The sequence below is a fragment of the Pipistrellus hanaki genome (assembly GCF_964339955.1).
Source record: "Pipistrellus hanaki genome assembly, chromosome: 1".
Lineage (NCBI taxonomy): Eukaryota > Metazoa > Chordata > Mammalia > Chiroptera > Vespertilionidae > Pipistrellus > Pipistrellus hanaki.
Genome location: NC_140503.1, coordinates 40,081,395 through 40,097,066, shown reverse-complemented (window position 1 = coordinate 40,097,066; position 15,672 = coordinate 40,081,395). Strand labels below are relative to the sequence as shown.

The 15,672-nt window shown below is 52.9% G+C and overlaps 1 protein-coding gene and 1 long non-coding RNA gene across 2 annotated transcripts in view; both read right to left on the bottom strand.

Moving 5' to 3' along the window:
- The window catches only part of LOC311624814, a 654,664-nt gene that overhangs the window by 128,576 nt on the left and 510,416 nt on the right, over window positions 1-15,672 (bottom strand). The window lies entirely within an intron of this gene.
- ANP32A (acidic nuclear phosphoprotein 32 family member A) overlaps window positions 3,709-15,672 on the bottom strand; it is a 39,172-nt gene continuing 27,208 nt past the window's right edge. Inside the window, exons 2-7 of the mRNA XM_084879311.1 lie at window positions 11,451-11,600; window positions 11,095-11,217; window positions 8,766-8,967; window positions 7,233-7,330; window positions 5,216-5,282; window positions 3,709-4,948 (exon numbers count right to left, since the gene is read on the bottom strand). Of these exons, the coding sequence (XP_084735437.1) occupies window positions 4,881-4,948; window positions 5,216-5,282; window positions 7,233-7,330; window positions 8,766-8,967; window positions 11,095-11,217; window positions 11,451-11,600 (708 nt within the window). The 3' untranslated portion in view covers window positions 3,709-4,880. The remainder of the gene's footprint in view (window positions 4,949-5,215; window positions 5,283-7,232; window positions 7,331-8,765; window positions 8,968-11,094; window positions 11,218-11,450; window positions 11,601-15,672) is intronic.

Sequence of the window (15,672 nt, the reverse complement as noted above, 5' to 3'; positions counted from 1 at the left end):
CAAATTCACTTCTTTTTACAACTAACATCTTCGATGTACTGTATCGTGATAGTTGATACAGAGTGAATTTTATTGTATCTAAATTTAAAAAGGGGGGGGGAACCACTTTCATATAGGTTATCTTAAGGACCAACCGGTTTGTAGGACTGTTTTCCCCTCTTTACAGAAAATATTTGGGCTGCTGAGACTCCTTTTCCTAACACGGGCATCTCTCTCTTTTCCAAAAGCTGTTTTGCTTTCCACTTTATAAAGTCCCTTCCCATCTTTTCCACCATCTGTCTCACAACCTGTGAGACACACAGGTAGTTGTCACCCCTTTCTCCAAGAAGTGTGAACGTCACACAGACCCAGGTTCAAATCCCAGCCGTCACTCACCACCTGTGTTATCTCGGGCAGACTACTTACCCTCTCTGAGCCTCACTTTCCTCAACGCTGAGCGAGCCCGGCCACAACGCGCTCCTCACCGGGCTGCTGAGGGCATTACGTTTCATGCAGCATTCCCCAAATGGCCCCCATGATGAGAATCCTCTGACTGTTTGTTAAAACAGATTCCCAGGCCCCAGTCCAGAGCTACAGAACCAGAGTTCCCAGGGGTGAGGGAGGCCTGGCGGTCTGACAAGCCCTGGGGATTCTTATCAGGGAGATTTGGGAAACACTAGGTTGACTTCTATAAAGCACACAGTGTTGTGTCTGGCACTAAGCGAATGTTTAGCGAGTATCATACTTATGTGTTCAGTCTTTGAAATGGGGATAATTACTGCCTGGTAGGGTTTTTATGAGAAAGAAGCAAAATGATGTGCAATGCCCAACAGTAAGTTCTAAATCTGCGTTGGTGTCCTCACTCAGTGTACTGCCCCACCCCCCACCCCACCCCCGCCCCAGGCCTCCATCATCCCAGCCCCACATGCACAGCAGGAAGTTCTTCATTTAAATTCCAGGGACCAAGCCTCACTTTACCAATCTGTGCCCCAGGCCCTTCCTTGGACCAGTCACTCTGGTCAGGGTACGGAACATGCTGATTGGCCCGCACTAGGTCACTTGCTCAGCCCAGGAACCAGATAGGTGACCGTCAGCCCCGCCTGCACTTCAGGATTGGGGATGGGCCATGCCCATGGGAGTCTCTGCAGTGGTTTTGCCAGACCAAGAGGAGAGGATGCCTGGCAGGCAACTCCACAGGCACCCCTGATGTCATCTCCCAAGTCCCAGGTGGCAGTCTGCGGGTGCCCCCCTGCCACATTCAGAGCCCGCCTGGAGGGGCTCCGTCAGTCAGGCTGACCAGCCTCAGACCTGCCCTCATCTGTCCAACCATCTCCAGGCCTCTCCTTGCCCCACTCAGCCCTGAGCCCAGCTTGCCGCAGGGGCCTGTCCCAGGGCCAGCCCGGGGACTCAGGGACACCACTGTCCAAAGCTGCTTATGAGGGCCCCACCGGGGGAATCCTTCCAGCCAGGAACAAGGAGCCTCTGAACCAGGACAAAAACAGCCTTTGCGAGTCAGCAGATGAGACGCACCACGTCGCTTGTCTGCCTGGCTCTTTGAACACGGTGGACAAGGAAGGGACCTCCGGTGTCAGACACGGGTTTGAAGCGCGGCTGCCACTTACCTTGCTGGGCTAGTTGTCCAGCTTGTCTGGTCCCTGGTTTCCTCTGTGAAATCCGTGTGAGGACGAGGGAGGCAATGGATATAAACGATGACAAGAGTAGGAGCTCATAATCTGGAATCAGCGTCTTCCTCCTCCTCTCCAGGCACCAGGGACGGCCAGCCTGACACTATTGGGAAGCCAAACCCACTACGAATATTTAAAAAACACGGGATGCACTCCAAAGCCCTGCGCAGCACACAGCTGTGCCCTGGTGCTCACGGCATTCTGTCCACCCAGGCTGGGCTGTTCCTCCTGGAAGATGCTGCTGTGGATCGACCCACTCTCCCAGCACCTGGCCTGCCTGCAACCGGTGAGCTGCCGGTTTGGTGCAGGAGCCCAGGAACAGGAGTCCCGGGCCCAGGGTGGGCTCTGGCACCTATACAGAGTGTGCCCTTGAACACATCACTCACCTTCTCTGGGTTCTAGTTTCCTCTCCCATGAAATGAGGGGTGACGGATGACTGGGGTTTTCTAGCTCTCCAGGGTCCACAGGGCACCTGCTAGCTCTCAGTGGGGAAACCTCTCTCCCAAGTGCACTGGCCAGGTGAGCAACGGCTTTACGCAGCTGGCTCATACAGGCGTCACGGGGAAGCAGGAGACACTCTGGTGTGAGATGAGGGGGCTGGCTCTGAAACCACCCCTCCCTGGAGGATTCCTGATGCTCTTTGTGGGCTGTGTGACCTGGGCACTGGCACCTACCTCAGGCGGCTGTGAGGATCCAGTAACAGTGGATTCTCAGTACCTGGCACACAACAGGAGCTCCATACACGTCGGCCTCTCCCCTCTGGCTAAGCTTGCTCTTCCTCCTTGCCACTCATGACGAGATTTGATCAAAATAGTTCATTTCTGGGTTTCACCCTGACTCGACCTCTTCTTACCTTCAAGTCACTGGGCCTTGGTTTTCCTCATCTATAAAACGGGTGCAATAGGACTTATCCTCAAGGGCTGATGTGAATGTTCAGTATGACTGACAGTTTTCCTCCCTCAGTCCCATCAGCATTAACCCAGTCATAGTCTATTTTAGCTTGAATTTTTATAGCAGTTGTTTCCATATCTATGTGAGTCAACAGATCCTACAAACCCCCAGGAAGGGAGCCAAGGCCAGAAAACCCAAGGCCAGGCCCAAGAGGCTCTGAATTCACCCACTCCCAGGTTCTTTCACCAGCTCCGAAGGCAGAGCATGCCTACTTCACTCATCCTCACAGCCCTCGTTTTCCACAGCACCGGGCCTCTGGGAGGCCCCCGCCCATCCTACACAGTCAGGGGATATCTCCAAAGAGAAGTCAGGCGTCCCAGGACACCACCCAGAGGGGTGAGGTTTCCCAAAAGTAGCACCTCCCCTACAGGAACTGCACAGGCGCCAGGGTTCACATGGGGTTCAAGGCTACAAGGCTGAGGACGAAGATGTGCATATGTATAAACTACCACAGCACTTTAGTGTAACCCTTCTGGAAAACATGGCACCTTGCACGCGAGTGTTAGAAATGTCACCTTTTGGTCTAACGACACGACTTCCAAGCATTTGTTCTAAGAAATCCTCAAAACGTGTAACGGAATGTCCGCTGTGGCGGTAAGCTGGAAATACATCTAACCATTGGTGAGGATGGAACACATCAGAGTAGTGAGTGGACCGCTTCCTACCCTTGATAGGCAGGTACTTTTGAAGACCCTTTAGAGGTAGAAATTATCGTAATAAAGCTAAGTAAAAAAGGAACAAAGGTGTTTCACACATTCCCGAAGCTCCCAAGCATATGTTCTAGTTTACAGTCTGAACAACAAAACAATGGAAGGTATTCAGAATAAGGTCTGGTCCCAAGGTTGGCCTAACATTTTGGTCTTTTATCTTTCTCTCATTACACTCTCCTCCCTCCCCTCCAACATGAAGCCTTTAATGAAGAAAGCACACCACTGAGTCTCGCTTGAGACCCAGAGTGTCCAAACGTAGTGTCTCTCGGGTTACATGTCCCGTGAGAAAAGCTCTTTTGTCAGGGAGCCCTGTCAGCGAGCAGGTGGTGGGGAATGCATCTTAGATCAACTGCCTGTTGGACTCAAAGAAGCCATCCCAAAAAAATTGTATAAAAAGATTTATTGAAATTTATCAATGACAAACAGACATAAAACTCAAAGTTTGGCTCTTCCGAGGGGGAGGGAAGAAACGGTGCAGATGCTCTTTTGTACAGATGGACCACGGGCCAGGAAGCGCGTCACTCCTAAAGCGATCCAGAAGAGGGACATGAAAGCAGACTTGTCATTCACTAGGAATTTGCAGTCACTTCAGACTCCCACTAGGTAAGAAAATACAATTTTGCGCTAGTTTTCCCGTGCTCGGGCGTGTGGGGGAAAAAAAAAAAACACAAACCAACCCAGCCGACATGCAGAAACATCTCCTGCACTTAGGTTTGTAAAAACGGTCTAAGCACAGGAGTACATGTGGAAGAATTCTCCTGTCATTTTGTAAAACAAAGCATTCTAATATTTTACAGAACAAGAGAGGAGAGTTTTTTTTTTAAAAAAATCTTTCAAAGAGGTTGACGGTTAAGGGTTTGCTTCTTCTCTTTTCATTCTAATCACCGAATGCACTTTACTTATGAGCTTGCTGTTTTCAGCCCTCTGGCTCACAGCTCCTACTCCTAAGAGCGACATCAGAGTCTTCTTCGTAGAACGAAGCCCACCACCATCTGTGAAGAGGGAAGGAATGAGAGATGGGGACCGTCCCCCGACCAGTGCCAAAATACGCCTTTAGGTTGCTATTTAAAACCAGGGCGTTGGATGCCTCTCGCAGGCCCAAGAATGCAGAAACCACGTGAACCAGAACAAGAGGTAAGATGTGGCTGGTGCTCAGTCCCTCCTGGGCTTTGAGAAACCAAACTGAGGCAGCCTCGGCCTTCCAACCAACTCAAGAGACTCGGGAAATACCAGCAAATGTGAGAGACCTCCAGACCGTCCTCTCTGAGGGTATGGAACAAATGCTCACTTGGTGTGTACTCAGCTATTGCAATTACGGGGACAAAAACAGACACAAAAAAAAGTAGGGGAAAAAATAAAGAGTGGCAGTAAAAATAGTATTTTATTCCACCCCCTCCCGCCCACCCTCTCCCCACAACCCCCAGTACACTTTTCCCCTCTCGTTCCCACAGCAACGTTACAATCAGAAAAAAATAAGTTTCGGGAGGCGGGATTTGGGGGGTACGGGTAAAAACAGTCAAATCACAATAGGAATTTTTCAAAATAGGTTATCCACTTAGTCATCTTCTTCTCCCTCATCTTCGGGTTCTCGTTTTCGCTTCTGACCCTGACCCTTTTCTTCTTCTGGAAGAGCAAGGAAAAGGCGTTCAGATTAAAGAGTGGTCCTACCTCTAATTTACCCCCACCTCCACCCCCCACCCTGAAGCCAGGGGACCAGACATCTAGGAAGCTTTGCCCTCCTGGCGAACCGAGGCAGGGCATCTGCAAAGCCAGGCACCTGCAGCCTCAGATGGGCATGTTCTGCCCACTGCCAGGTCCCTGGGGTCTACACAATCTACTGTCAACGGAAGGGGACGGCCGCTACCAGCCAAGAGTACAAAGGCTGCCTACCACCACCGGCCTCTTCCTCGTCTTCTTCGTCGTCTACTTCCCAGTCGTTATAATCTTCTTCATCCTCCTAGGAGAGAAGATGGTGCCAGTCATCAGTAGTGCCCCGGCCACGGACCTGCCGGGGCAGCCACCTTTCCCAGCACTGATCTCAAAAAAGGCCTCTCAGGGCCCCACGGACATTTTTCTCCATCCCAGACCCCTTTTAAGATTGTAGGGAAAGCTTTAAACTCCTCCCCCCAAAATACCCCTGTCACATACCATACTTGCAAACAGTGTCAGGGGGGGTTGTGGATCCTATCCCAGGTCAGGAACTCCTGCGCTGAAGTCCCTAGGACCCGGGCAGCATTCTAATTCAATGCGCTGCTCTCCCAGGAGAACAGGCTCCCAAGCAGACTCTCTGTCATGGGAAGAGGCCATCCTTCCATCTGCCTCAATCTAGTGCTGGCTTTCAAGGAAGACCCCGGTTTCAGCGAACACAGATTCTGTGGGCAGGTCCAACCTCGCCCAACACAGCCCAGCACCATCCTGCAAACTTGGACCACGTGGAGGGGAGAATAAATTCCATTGAGGGCATCCTCCTAGCTCGGTAAGATCTAGCCCGATGTGTGACTTCCTTCTCAACACAGGACCCTTGCTTTATGCTGCATGGGTTACATGCTAGTTAAATCTCTGCCTGGTGAACACTGTTCCTAAAGCATCGGGCAGGCCATTGTTTAACAAGAACTTGGTGATAGACTTCTTTTTGTCAAGGGAAATATCCTTTTATAATGTCACACAAGAATTCCTTAATCAGTCTGTTTGCTGAGACTGGTGTGTGTGTGTGTGTGTGTGTGTGTGTGTGTGTGTGTGTGTGTTTGTATGTGTAAGCTCTCCTTTACTGGAAGCTGGAAATCTGCAGATGGTCAATGAGACCACACACACACACACACACACACACACACACACAACCCAACCCTGCACACTGCAGCTTCTGTGGCAGCAAGAACAAGACCAAAAAAACCATTAGTCAACACAACATACTGCCCTGACCTGGGGGTGTGGGGTGGTTGTTTTCCTAAGGGTTCAGAGGTGAGCCTAGCAGCCTAGCCCAGGGAGAAGAGCAACCGCACCGAGACCGGGAGGAACCAAGCCCGTCGCACCGGCTCTCCTCCTGCCTGGGCTGTGCTGGCCGGGCGATCCTGCCCAGGTGGGTGTGCTCAGCAGGTGGGTGTCTGTGTGCTCAGTCAAGAGACAGAAAACTGGGAGAAACCAGGAGCCTTGACCATGCTGCCATAATTTTAAACCTCCCCACACCTAACTTTTCCAGTCAGCAGGAGCTGATGCAGAGCACCCAATACAAAACCGGCACGCGGAGCCGGCATCTTGGAGAAAGAAGGGTGTGAAAGCCTAAAATAGCAAGTGGTCAAACACCTTAGTCAGACACTGTCCTTAAGCATTTTACTCACAAATTAGTTTATCCTCCTGACAATATAGTGAGTTGATCCCTGTTTACAATCCAGATGGCTATTTCTCAGATGAAGAAATAGAAAGGTCAAGGAATTTGTCCAGAGACACACAGCTAAATCTGTGCTGTATTACCACTCAGACACGTCCCAGACTTGTCAAAAAACTAGGAACCAGTCAATGTGGTAAGAAAATGCACTGCTTCCACTGTGTGCACTAGACCCTTGTCACTAATTTGGGATCCAGCAGTGTCCTTCATTATCCATCAGTTCAGGGCAGTCTTTGATTTTCCCTAACTCACTGTGAGTGCTCAGTAAATTAACATATGAATGCAAAAGGACAGGAAATGGAGACATGGATGCAGCAAGAACTAATTTTCACACAGAAATGAAGGCCAGGCTTACCCCAGCAGGTGAGGTCCCCTCTTTACCTGCCTCCAGAACCCCCTCACCCACTCCTAATCCAACTTCCCAGGGCTTGCTGCAAGTCTGGCCTCTCTCAAACCAGCCCCGAGTCCCTCTTACTTGCTGACTCAGACTCAGAGAGATGGTACCCCACCCAGCCAGGCACTTACCTCTTCCTCTCCACTCACGTCCTCCTCTTCACCTTCCTCCTCCTCTTCTTCATCCTCTTCATCTTCCACTAGATGAGCATCCTCATCATACTCTTCCTCTGTGCAGTGGAAATGGGGACAAGAACGAATTGGTGGTGAGTTGGCTCCTCCCTTGCACAGCACAGGGCCAGGCTGGCGGGCCTGGCAGGGGTGGTACGGTCCTCAGTGTGGGGCCTATGACCTCACACCCACCAAAGCCCAAAGCCTAGATTCCTGAAGGTGTTGGAACACATCCTAAAATGACCTAAAAGATAAGCACTTGAAGTGGTGTGAGCAACAAGCCCTGGTCCCATTGCTGTACAAAAATGAGAGACCTTTTGTGAAGGTTGAGACCACGGAGAAATGGAAGGATCAGAGGAACAGGGATAGGGCCCGGGAAATCTGAGAAATTCATTTAGAAAGAGCAGCCAGCCAAACTGCTCACTTTAAAGCAGAGGTGGGGTGTAAAAGGCCCCAAAATATTTGATCTGGTCTTGCCAAGGCATTAGGGGTGAATTAATTAAATGTTTGACCAAATATAGCATACTAACTCTTAAGTTGATAATTCTATATGACCCTCAAATAATGTCATAAATATCCAAATGGCCCTTGGCAGGAAAAATGTTCTCTACCCCCACAAGAAATCTGAGGCAGAGGGGAGAAGTGACTTGTTCAAGGTCACACATCAAATTTGTGCCTAGGAACCTGGTCTCAGGACTCCAGTCCTGGGCCCATTACGTTGTATCACAAAGTGCATGAATAACTTGCAAAATACTCCCATCTAAGGAGAAAAACCAAAATCTTGGGTCTGAATGAACCAGACAAGTATCTCCATTCTCAACTGTACTCTGGCCATGAGGGCCCTTGGAAAAGCCACACTGTGCTGGTGAGAGGGAAGGTAAGAGAAGGTGCCCTTTCCTTTCCCTCCCTGCCCCTGGCCGCTCGCCACACTGCCAGGGAGCCCACCAGGCTGCCTGCAGCCTCCACTTGCCCGGGTCCCTGGGGCTCACAAGTTCAAAGCCCCCGAGTCCTGGACTGTGTTCTCTGGGCTGCAGCCACCAGGGGGCCCCACAACCTCTCCAGCTCCATGACTGGACACCTCAGACCATGCCCCACCTTCCTCTATCTGCTCCCCGCTCCCTGGGACAGCTGGGACAGTGTCTGGGTCTAGTCACACCAGGCAGCTTAGAATCTCATTTCCAGTGGGACTTTGGAAAGGGGAAGAAAAAAAAAAACCCAAGTGAGGCTTCAGCTAGATGGCCTTTAATAAGTTACTACGCAGTCAGAGTCAGGCTGTTTCTCTGGGGCTCACGCATGGTTCTCCTAGGGGAGTCACCAATGACCCAGATTAGGGACACCAGCAAACACAGCAGAGAGCCCCACTCCCTCCCTAGCTTTGGAAGGAGGCTGTCAGTCCTTCCCCTGAGCAGCCAGGGGGGCCTCCCAACACCCAGGCCACCCCTCTGCAAAGCAGGGAGGAACCAGGCCTGCCCTGGCCTTCATTCGGTCACCCACCATCCTCATCCTCCTCCTCCTCATCGTCCAGGCCCTCTACGTAGCCCTCGGCGTCAGAGTCGGGGGCCTCCTTGTCGTCCCGGTCGTAGCCATCGAGATATGTAAGTTGTGGGAGGAGCTTGAACACGTTTTCTCGGTAGTCGTTCAGGTTGGTTACCTCGCAATTGAAAAGGTCTAAGCTCTTGAGATTTTCTAACTTTTTCTGCAAGCAGAAAAATAAAGTCAACAGTGAGTGACCTGTGGGAGGCAGGAAAGGAGGGGGCAGGTGGGGCGAGGGGAAACCACCGGGAAAATGGGTGGGGATGAAGTGAGACAGTGTGAAGAGCCAAGGCACAGGGGACAGAGGATTCTGATTTGGTCCTGCTCGGCCACAGTGTCACCCACACACATCACCCCGGTTTTGGCCTCAGTTTCTTCACCTGGAAAACGGAGGGTTGGGTTTTATTGTTAAGATCTCATCCAAAGCCCACACTTTCATTCTGCTTGAAATGAAGCAGGGCTCTCTTGGTACAGGAGACAAGAGCTGTGCTGCCTGCCCCTGTGACGAGGGGCCAGACGGGAACTAAACCGGCAGCATGAGCCAACATACTAACCCTGCTGCTAGAATAATAGGACTCAACACAGCCCTGTGTGTCAATCTGTCCTCAGAACCCAGATAAGGTAGAAGTAATTATCTGCTCGTTTTCCAGATGAGGAAAGTCGAGGACTGAGGTTTGGCAGCCCAGCTTCACCCCTGTGCCTACTCCCTGCCAAAAAGGACGAGAGAAAACCCAGCGGAGGATCCAGATTTTGTTCGTGGCACTTACCATGAATATATTTGCTCTGTCAGTGCTTTATCTACGAGGGTTTAAGCTCATATATTCCTGCTTGGTGTCTGAGGAAACTGAGGCCCAGGAAGGGTCACACAGCTAGCAAGAAGACCCTTCCCCAGGCCAAGACCCTGTTCCCATGGGGCCAGGCCTAACGGCAACTAAAGCCACTGTCCCTCAGGGTCAGTGTCAGGACCCAGGTTGCTCTCCCAAGAGCTCAAGATAGAGAGCTGGTCATTCTCAGCAGATGGTCAAGGGCAGGGAGGGAATCTGGGCCGTGGTTTGGGTGGGTGAGCCCAGCACCCCCAACCAGAGCAGTTGTCCACCCTGTAGTGGTGAGTGTAACCCATCAGTCACACTGATCACTAGGAAAAGGAAGCTACAAAAATGTGTGGTCTGGGTGGGAAGAGCATGCTGTATGCGTGTGTGCCTGTGTGTGTGTGCGTGTGTCTATATCTGATCTCTAACAATTTCCCTTTTGTAATGAAATTAAGACTTTCAGATACAAAATAGTTTTGCTTTCCAATCAGAGGACTTGACAAGAAGTTCCACGGGAAGCCCATTCTGGTGGGTGACCCCATGCCACAGACGGACAGAAATGTCTAACTTCCTGTTCTGCCACCTGGGCCATCCACCAGCGCCCGAGCACCCGCAGAGGGCAAAGAGTGCTTTGTGGACAAGAACCCTACAAACCCCGCTGAGGAGTGCTCCACCCTCCACCCCCAGGAAAGGGAAACCTGACTAAAGACCCTCCGGGCTTTCCCCTCATTCTCAGCTGCATGGTGTATGAAGTGACTCTTAGGTGTATATTTACAGTAAGTGTGTTTATCTTGTGAGGTAGTACTTCTATCTTTCAAAAAAAAATCTAGTAATGAACCAATAACAGTTGACCTCCTTAAAAAAAAAAATCAAGACAATTCAGTCCTTCAGATCCTGCGTATGTAAAAATTGTTATCCTGACCTGTTCTAGCTAGTAACAACGTTTGGGAATACAGCAGAGGGAGGCCAGCACGAGGCTCCCAGACCAAGTTCTCTGCCATCCCAGACGGCTTGTGTCAGGGCCAACCCACCCCTCACCCTTCAGAGGCACCACCAGCCTCAGGCCAGTCAGTGACCAAGGAGAAAACAGATTTGCCTCCTCGGGGATCAGCCTAATTCTTGGATGGATCCTCCCTCCCCAAAGAGGGACCGGGAACCTGGAGGAATGACAGCTCGTTTCCAAAGGGAAGCAGACGCTGCATGAGGAAAAGCGCTAGGCCAGACCCTGAGGCTAGGGGCCTCGCCTTCACCCAGACCGCCAGCCTGGCTGTGTGACCTGGGCCAAGTCACTTAACCTCTCTAGGGCTCAGTTTCTTGACGGATGAAGCAGAAATACTTGCTCAAACTCTAGCTCACGCACATAGGGGGAGTTAAATGAAGTTTAAAAAGTAAAATAAAAGGGGGAAACTCAGAAGCAGCATTCGCTGCTATCAGTCCTGCCCCCCGCCCGCCCTGGGAGAGGGGAGGACCCAAGGACTCACCAGAGGCTCTATTGTGCTGAGGTCTCTAATTTTGTTGCCACTTAAGTTTAGATGCTTGAGGTTCGGACATTTTTCTGCCAATACTTCAAGGCCCCCTGAGATTCTGTTATCACTTAGTTCGAGCTAAACAAGGCAGGGAAATAAAAAGCAAAAACAGCTCTTAAAATGAAGGTGCTATGCTTGGAGCCCAGCAGACAGCGGGGCAGGCAGCTGGATACACCCTCCATTTGTTCCCTAAACAAGAAGTGATGGCCATCCTCCTCCCTACCCCCACCGCAGGCTTGAGGGCATACGCACATGTGCGCGTGTACACACACACACACACACACACACACACACTCCTCTACACTATTTACCTTTTTAAGTTTGTTTAACTTTGGTAAGTTTGCGACTGAGGTGAGGCCTACGTTGATTGTACTTAAGAACTCCAGTTCTTCAAATTCATCTGTGAGGCCTTCGATTTTGCCTTCATAAGACCGACAGTTGTCCAGCACAAGCTCTTTCACCTGGAAAGGGAAGGGCTGTGAGTGGAGGAAGGAATGGGGCCAGGCCTCCGTGCGGGACAGGGCGACAAAGCCAGGAAGCAGTCCCTCATACACTGAAAACACGCCCACCCTGGTCCTTCTGCCCGGGGGCTCAGGTTGAGGTGAGCGGAGCTGCAGAACCAACCAGGGAGCACTCTGGACAGGAGGCCTGGCTGAACCGCAGAAGGGAAGTTCAGTCAGCCCTGCCGCATCGGCAACACTGCTGGTCTCATTCCAGCCCTGCCATGCGCCACCACAGCCTCCACATCCTGGCTCTAACGTTAGGGGACCTCTGAGCCTCACCCCACGCCCATCATGGTCCATCCTCACAACCCCCCCCCCCCCCCCCCCCCCCCCCCGTGCACCCTTCCCCTCCCTGTGTCTGTGACCTTCTTCCTGGGGGTGGACCCTCCCTCTCACACCGCTCTCCCCATCAGTCATACTCTGCCCACCTGGCCTGGGATTTGTCACCGTGGTCACTGCTTGGCCTACCCCAGGGCAGGGAGAGACAATTAGGGCTCCTCTAGCTCTCCATTCGCTAGACCACTGCTGTCCCATGGAACTTCCTGCGGTGCGGGGAACCCCTGCACTGCCCGAGCGGGGCGCCCCTGAGCACCTGTGGTGTGGCTGGTGAGATGGATGGATCGAGTTTTAAATTTAATTTCACTTTAATATTAAGAGACACAGGTAAGCTACCGTAACCGTTATCTTAGCTCTCGGCTTTGCCCTTCAGGGTCCTGAGAAGATGTGGAAGGAGAGAGTGGGAATCCATAAACCAGGATGGACCCATAACGAAATGCTGAGGGCAACAAAGTCCAAAAGCTGGTCTTTGGAGGCGCTTCGATGGCTGCCCCATGCCCACCTCTCTGGAGGCAATTTGCCCTTTTAGGGGTCTTAGATTCTCCTCTCTTGGGCCCCAAATCCTTTATTTCTAGTGAGGTAGAAAGAAGCGATAAAAATCTGCCCTCTCATTAGGTTGTTAGAAGGCTGGCTTGGCTGATGTGGGAGGCCAGGCTTTTGGACGATAGGGACACTGGCTGAGAAGAGCGACCATGTCTCAGGCCTGAACTGACCCATGGAGTCAACCAGGGCAGCCAGGGTGCTGGCCCTCCGGCCAGATGCCCAAATACCCACTCGGGTCCCTGACAGGCTCGCACGGCAGCCCCAGGCCTCCCAGGGCCGGCAGGCACCTTAAAGATGACTCCACCTGGCCACATCCGGGGCCCGACACAGCACCCCTGCCTGCTCCCTGCAGCCTCGGGAAACAGGCATGCTGCCGCCTGCACATGCAGGCCCTGGGACTTCTGCCCCAGTTCTGACCTCTCACCCTCGGGTCACAGGGACAGGCCTGTCCTCCTCAGAGGCAGTCTGCAATGTCCCAGCGGTCATTCCTGCCCCTCAGAGCCTCTTCTTCTCAGGGATAAGCAGTCAGTCCCTCTAACCTGCCTGCCAGGCTGCCCCCACAATTCCCTGCAGCAGGCCAATTTGCTCAGCTTTTCCCTGAAGGGTCCAGGATGACCTTCTTGCCGAAGTCGTCCAGGTGCCCCTCTGATTGGGGCATCTCTGGGTCAAATGCCAGCTCGGGGGGACAGACCCACAGCAGGCCTGCCGTGCCCCTCTCGGTCTATGTTTGCCAGCGGGCAGACTAGGGAGCTCAGGGCACATCAGTGCTCTCTTCCTCCCTGCTGGAGAGGTGCAGGCGGCTCGGCCCGGCACCGCATTACTCCGAACTGGCGCCAAGGCCCACCTTTCCTGGGGCCTTTCCTGTCCGTTCCCACTCTCTCAGTCCCCAGGAGAAGCCAGATGTCCAGGTCAAGTCACCTTCTCAAGGTCAGTGGCAAGAATGCCTGGGAATAAGTCCTGCCCTCGGGCAGGAAATCAGTGCAGAGCCAGGAAGCCAGGCCCCAGGGGAGCAGAGCAGATGGAGGGAGCAACTGTCAGGGGGAGGGAGGACCCTCCTCCGGTCTGTGGTAAATGCCGGAGTCACGGGCCCACCATCTTTTCTAGTTACTGTTTCCTTGGAAGAAGGTCTTGGGAGTTCTGTAACCTCCACCAAAGAAAGAAGTACGAGGACGGATTCCAATCCACCCTCAACGATTTCAGACATGCGATTCCTCTAACCGGGTCAGCGGCTTCTCCTCTTACGGCCATTAGCCAAGGAGAAGGCCCCGCAGCTGGGGGGAGGCGGTGCTGGAGAGTCCAGGGAATTCCTCCTGGAAGTCGACCTCTTTCCCGGAGCAGCGCAGTGCTGCCTGGGAATTCTGCAGACAGAGGCTCCGGCTCCAGCTCCAGCTCCACACCAAGCTGGAGGCCATTCCTCTCGGGGCCAATATGCAAGTAAATGCTACTATTACTACTGTGTTATTCATGACAATCCTGGGCTCTTTCCTGAGCCCTCAGCGGGCTGCCTCTACGTGCTAGACCCACAACGGGCATTCTCCCATTTCTCAAGGGCAGAAGTGATCACAGGAGGATGTTTGCTGGCCCGGTGGTCAGTACTGGCTCCTGATTTCTGACATTCTCAAATACAGGGCACGGGCGCTCCCAGCGTGCCAACTCCATCAGACAAGCTGCCCTGACAGCCACCTGCTCCCCTGTTACCCCTCTTTTAACTGTTCCACCTGCCGGGTGGGGGCCACTCCCAGTAGACCCCACGCTGGTTCCACTTCCTCAGCAACCAAAGCACAAAACAACCCAGCCCTCGCTCAGAGGCTGAAGTCAGGGAGCACAGATCTGGAGACCCCACTCTCCCCGGGGAGCAAGAGGCTGCTTCCGGTCCCTGGCAAGGGAGGCCTGTGGTGTCGGGGAGCCCGGTCTGTGGGGCTTGCAGGCCTGTGGGGCATGCAGGATCCCCGGGGTTTCCGCGTTTCCTTCCTGGTGGGGGTTTCGGCACTCTTAGGGGTGAGATTAAAGAGGAGGGGGGAAGTCCAGGCTGAAACCCCGGGGTGCTGATATCACCCACATGGACAAACCACACTGCGGGGAACCCACTTCTCCTCTGTGGGTTGATGGGGATGGCAAGTAAGCTGCCCGTGAAAAGTCTGAAATGGACCAAACAGGAAAAAACAAAACACAAAAACGCCAGCCCCACAGCAGAAGTCATACCGTGGAGGAGGGCCACACTCTCTGAGCTCCTATCCCAATAGGAACAGGCCATCTATCCACACCCCAGCCCGCCCCGCCGTTCCTTAAACCACTCCAGCTGCAGCAGCTGCACCCCGCTCCCTCCCTCTCTGCCTGGTGACCACGCTCGCTCTAGCCTTCCAGGTGAAGAGAACATCCTTCACATTCAGGGAGTGTTCTCCCTAAAAAAATAAATAAAGGCCCGTTTCCTCCTGCCAAATCCTGGGTGTGAGTTAAGTGCAAAGTTAAAATTAAACCGGAAATTTGTACTTTGGGTTTAGACTCTCTCCCAACTCCGCTGGCTGTTTAAAAATATCCAGTGTGGTTACTCTCTTTCCAGTTCAACAGCTGGGCCGACACTGCTTGTATCGGGAGCTCTTCAGACACACCAATGGCAAGCCTACACGGGACCCTCTGCTTCACGCCTCAAGTGCTGGCACCCCAGAGAAGCCTGACTAGCCACACTCGGCCCCACAGAGATGTGAGTGGGGCACTGAGAAGTTCCCTAGAAGTCAGACGGCCCGGCCCTGGTACTTCCGGAAACACTTGTCCACAAAGCAAGAACGCAGTGGCCACTTCTCACCAGCGAGAGCGGTGAGGTCCGTGATCAGCATGAACACGTTATCACTCAGGAACAACCCCCTGGCTGTTCCCAAACTGTGCAATCGTGTCTTTACAGTGGCTCCAGTTTGACCGTTCCGCTGTGTTCCCAACACTGCAGCCCGGCCCTGGCCAGTCACGTCAGCCACTCTAAGCCGCTCTGCTCCCAACGGGGCCTCTGTGACAGCAGGGGCATTGGACTCCCGGGAACAGGCCCTGACTGGAGGCCAAGGACCCGGCTGGCGGGCTCAATGAACCCTGGCTATATCCCTGGGATGTTGGGCTCAGTCTCTGCAGAAAGGGGGTGATATTTGTTAACCTATAAAACGCA